At 42.3% G+C, this 4,350-nt stretch overlaps 1 protein-coding gene across 1 annotated transcript; it reads right to left on the bottom strand.

Annotated features, from left to right (window-relative positions):
• Window positions 1-484: 484 nt before the first annotated feature.
• Window positions 485-3,232, bottom strand: ccl19a.2 (chemokine (C-C motif) ligand 19a, tandem duplicate 2; the record flags this gene model as incomplete). The annotated part of the gene is made up of 4 exons (XM_052462667.1): window positions 485-838; window positions 1,120-1,251; window positions 2,226-2,349; window positions 2,608-3,232. Coding segments are annotated over 3 exons (876 nt in total), but the record flags the coding sequence as incomplete, so codon positions are not given.
• Between the last annotated feature and the right edge of the window lie 1,118 nt (window positions 3,233-4,350).

Here is a 4,350-nt window from a genome sequence, read left to right as displayed (position 1 = left end):
CTGCATTTAACACCTGTAATATATAAATCCTGCATTTAACACCTGTAATATATAAATCCTGCATTTCACACCTGTAATATATAAATCCTGCATTTCACACCTGTAATATATAAATCCTGCATTTCACACCTGTAATATATAAATCCTGCATTTAACACCTGTAATATATAAATCCTGCATTTAACACCTGTAATATATAAAACCTACATTTCACACCTTAAAGGTGTGGAACATAAAGGATAAACGGTCCCAGAAGTACATTTTTCATGTTTGTCTCTTTTAAAATGGTTTATAATGTTTCTAGTAAACCATATAAAGATTCAAATACCAAGATAAACAACGTTCTAAAAATTGTTTGTTTGGTCTTATTGGACAATATGTCAGGAAAGACTGTGTGATAAATTATTAAAATGTGTTATGATTGTCCCAATAAAGTTGGACAATTCAAACATTTTGGTTAGAATCATGTCTCAGATAACAAACATTTTACAGAAAACTATATTTTATTGGAAATATTTATTTGAAATATACATTTTCATGACAGCTGACATTCACGTCAACATTTTCTCTAATCCACCCACCAAACCATATTAACAAATTGTACAACTTGAATATAACATTTTACAAAACCAATCTAACACATCTCTAAAAATATTGATGGGAAATGGTTTTGCTATGATATTAATTTACAGTATGCACTATTCACAAGGGTTTCTTGTACAGTATTTTGTAAAAACGATTTGGTCTGCTACAGTATCTAGGACAACTCTTCAGTTAAAAAAGGTTTAAATGAATGTCTCCTCCACTCCTCCACGTCTCCTCTCCTGGTCTTACTCTGCTGTGGTCATCATGTGAGGGAGACAGACACCAGAGAGGACAGATATTAAAATAGAGAATCTTGAAATGTTGAGTTGTGAGTAAAACAAAAACACTGCAGCAGATTCCTTTTAATTAAACAGATTTAAAAAAAAAATATATATATATATATTTTAAAAAAAGAAATCCAAAAAGAAATACATATATAGCCAAACTATGAGCCCTAAATGAAGAGAAGACAAGCACAGGAAAGTAGGATATTATTTCATTTGTTCCACGTGTGAACACAGAGTAACAACTAACCTCATTTACTCCTGAGGTGAGTTAGCTCTCCGGGGGGAGATGGTTCGCTCCAGACGTTTGACGTAGTCAGCCACCCACTTGCTCTCTGCGGGATGGGGCGAGCACAGTCTCGCCCCTGTCTTGGTGATGAACCTGGAGGGATACGATTTACAAATAGATCCGTATCAAAGATAATCATCAATAGCCACAACAGTATCAGACAGGCGATTGCCAAAAAGTGCTCCAGGCACCACCTAGTGAGATCAGTGAGCCACTGATGGGGAGCAGAATCTGGCAGGTCTCCAAACTGCCTAGGAGTGTAAGACAAGATCTTAAGTAATGTGGTTTCTAAAACTAGGGATTGTAATACACTTGGAATCGTGCTCTTGTATGCTTATAACATGTGTCATATCATGTTTATAACAGTTATATTCAGCCTGAAAATACAATGAGATGCTAAGTAGTCTACATATAGTGGGTGAGATGCTAAGTAGCCTACATATAGTGGAAGATATGCTAAGTAGCCTACATATAGAAGGGAGAGATGCTAAGTAGCCTTCATATAGAAGGGAGAGATGCTAAGTAGCCTACATATAGAAGGGAGAGATGCTAAGTAGCCTACATATAGATGGGAGAGATGCTAAGTAGCCTACATATAGAAGGGAGAGATGCTAAGTAGCCTACATATAGAAGGGAGAGATGCTAAGTAGCCTACATATAGAAGGGAGAGATGCTAAGTAGCCTACATATAGAAGGGAGAGATGCTAAGTAGCCTACATATAGAAGGGAGAGATGCTAAGTAGCCTACATATAGTGGGAGAGATGCTAAGTAGCCTACATATAGTGGGTGAGATGCTAAGTAGCCTACATATAGAAGGGAGAGATGCTAAGTAGCCTACATATAGTGGGTGAGATGCTAAGTAGCCTACATATAGTGGGTGAGATGCTAAGTAGCCTACATATAGAAGGGAGAGATGCTAAGTAGCCTACATATAGTGGGTGAGATGCTAAGTAGCCTACATATAGAAGGGAGAGATGCTAAGTAGCCTACATATAGTGGGTGAGATGCTAAGTAGCCTACATATAGTGGGAGAGAAGTAATATGTCTTAGAGAGGAAGACACTCACACAGTGGCATCGATGTCACAGCCTCTGTCTGTAGTCTGCAGCAGGTAGGAGACCATCTTAAAGTGCCGAGGGAAACGGATGTCAGTGGTTGACAGACAGCAGTCCACGGGTACCTCTGAGAATGCTGCAGGAGAGAGAGACAGAGAGAGAAGGGGGTGAGAATGGTCAAAGAGATAGAGGATGAAAAAACATGGCCCGAGAGAGAGACAGAGAGAGAGAGAGAGAGAGAGAGAGAGAGAGAGAGAGAGAGAGAGAGAGAGAGAGAGAGAGAGAGAGAGAGAGAGAGAGAGAGAGAGAGAGAGAACGAGAGAGAGAGAGAGAGAGAGAGAGAGAGAGAGAGAGAGAGAGAGAGAGAGAGAGAGTGTGTGTGTGTGTCTTTTACCTGCTGCGTAGCCCAAGCAGATTGTTGCAATGAAGAGAAGAGCTGCCATATTACTGCTTTGAGCGCTGTGCTTCAGAGAGTCTGAGGATGACAGAGAGTCTGAGGATGACAGAGAGTCTGAGGATGACAGAGAGTCTGCAGATGAGAGAGTGTCTGAGGATGACAGAGAGTCTGAGGATGACAGAGAGTGGGAGAATGCTGAGAGGATGACAGAGAGTGGGAGAATGCTGAGAGGATGACAGAGAGTGGGAGAATGCTGAGAGGATAACAGAGAGTGGGAGAATGCTGAGAGGATGACAGAGTGGGAGAATGCTGAGAGGATAACAGAGAGTGGGAGAATGCTGAGAGGATAACAGAGAGTGGGAGAATGCTGAGAGGATAACAGAGTGGGAGAATGCTGAGAGGATAACAGAGAGTGGGAGAATGCTGAGAGGATAACAGAGAGTGGGAGAATGCTGAGAGGATAACAGAGTGGGAGAATGCTGAGAGGATAACAGAGAGTGGGAGAATGCTGAGAGGTACAGGTGTATTTATACACCTGACTGTCTCTTTCTCTTTCACTATGACTTGGATCAATGTGAAAGACTCCGCCTTTGCCCCGTAAATTCACCTTAATCTTTATATTTTTATCCCTCCCTCCCTCCCTCCCTCCCTCCCTCCCTCTCTCTCTCTCTCTCTCTCTCTCTCTCTCCTCCTTTCTCTTTCTCTCCCTCCAGCTCTCTCTCCCTCCTTCTCTCCCTCTCTCCCTCTCTCCCTCCTTCTTTCTCTCTCTCCCTCCTTCTCTCTCTCTCCCTCCTTCTCTCTCTCTCCCTCCTTCTCTCCCTCTCTCTCTCTCTGCCTCCTTCCTTCTCTCTCTCTCTCCTTATTTCACTCTATCTCCCTCCATTCTTCCTTCTCTGTCTTTCTCTCTTTTTCCTTGTCTGTCTCGCCCACCTCTGTAACGGTGGCAGATCATTGGAGCTTACGGTATCTGTTTTTTTTCTTATCAAATGAGATGTTCAATTATCCATGCAAGGTTGTGTGTGCCCTCCGGCTGTTTATCTCCAAATGCCAGTCATTGAAGATAGAGGTCTGTCTTTCATCGACTGAAACTCCCCGGTCGGTTGACTACAGAGGAACAGAGAGGGCAAGTGATGCAACATTCCAACGAAGAGTGTGGGATAAAATTCATTTGCAGTAGGACTTCCTGTCTGTAGCTTTGTTTGGCATACATTTTTAAGTGAAATATCTGAGTCTCAGCACAATTCTGTTACTGTGGAATGGCCCGTATGAGAGCTATGAGGGCCTTAACAGTAATAGTGTCAACATGCTTTGAACATACTGGAAAACCCCTCCATGGTATCAGGAAGTTACAAATGACAGCTGTTCATCGCAGGGTCAAGTGCACGGAGGTCATTGGCTTGGAAACCTTGTTGTCCACAGGAATAGTCAGTCAAAGATGAAGAAATTTACCAAGAGAACTTTCTCTCATTTCCTTATCTCTTAAGACTCATAACATGTCATTTTAGTGGACACTAAAGATTGGAAAGCTGCCGCGGTCATCCCCCATGGGGCATGTTTGGGCCAAGCTTCAGCACAGGAACATGGGGCGTGTTAAGCGTTGCAGTAGTAACCGGAAGGTTGCAAGTTCAAAATCCCCGAGCTGACAAGGTACAAATCTGTCGTTCTGCCCCTGAACAGGCAGTTAACCCACTGTTCCAAGGCCTTCATTGAAAATAAGAATTTGTTCTTAACTGACTTGCC

Source organism: Oncorhynchus keta, chromosome 14, assembly GCF_023373465.1.
Source record: "Oncorhynchus keta strain PuntledgeMale-10-30-2019 chromosome 14, Oket_V2, whole genome shotgun sequence".
Classification (NCBI taxonomy): Eukaryota; Metazoa; Chordata; class Actinopteri; order Salmoniformes; family Salmonidae; genus Oncorhynchus; species Oncorhynchus keta.
The sequence above is the reverse complement of the archived record's forward strand: the minus strand, read 5'-3'. Positions and strand labels throughout refer to the sequence as shown.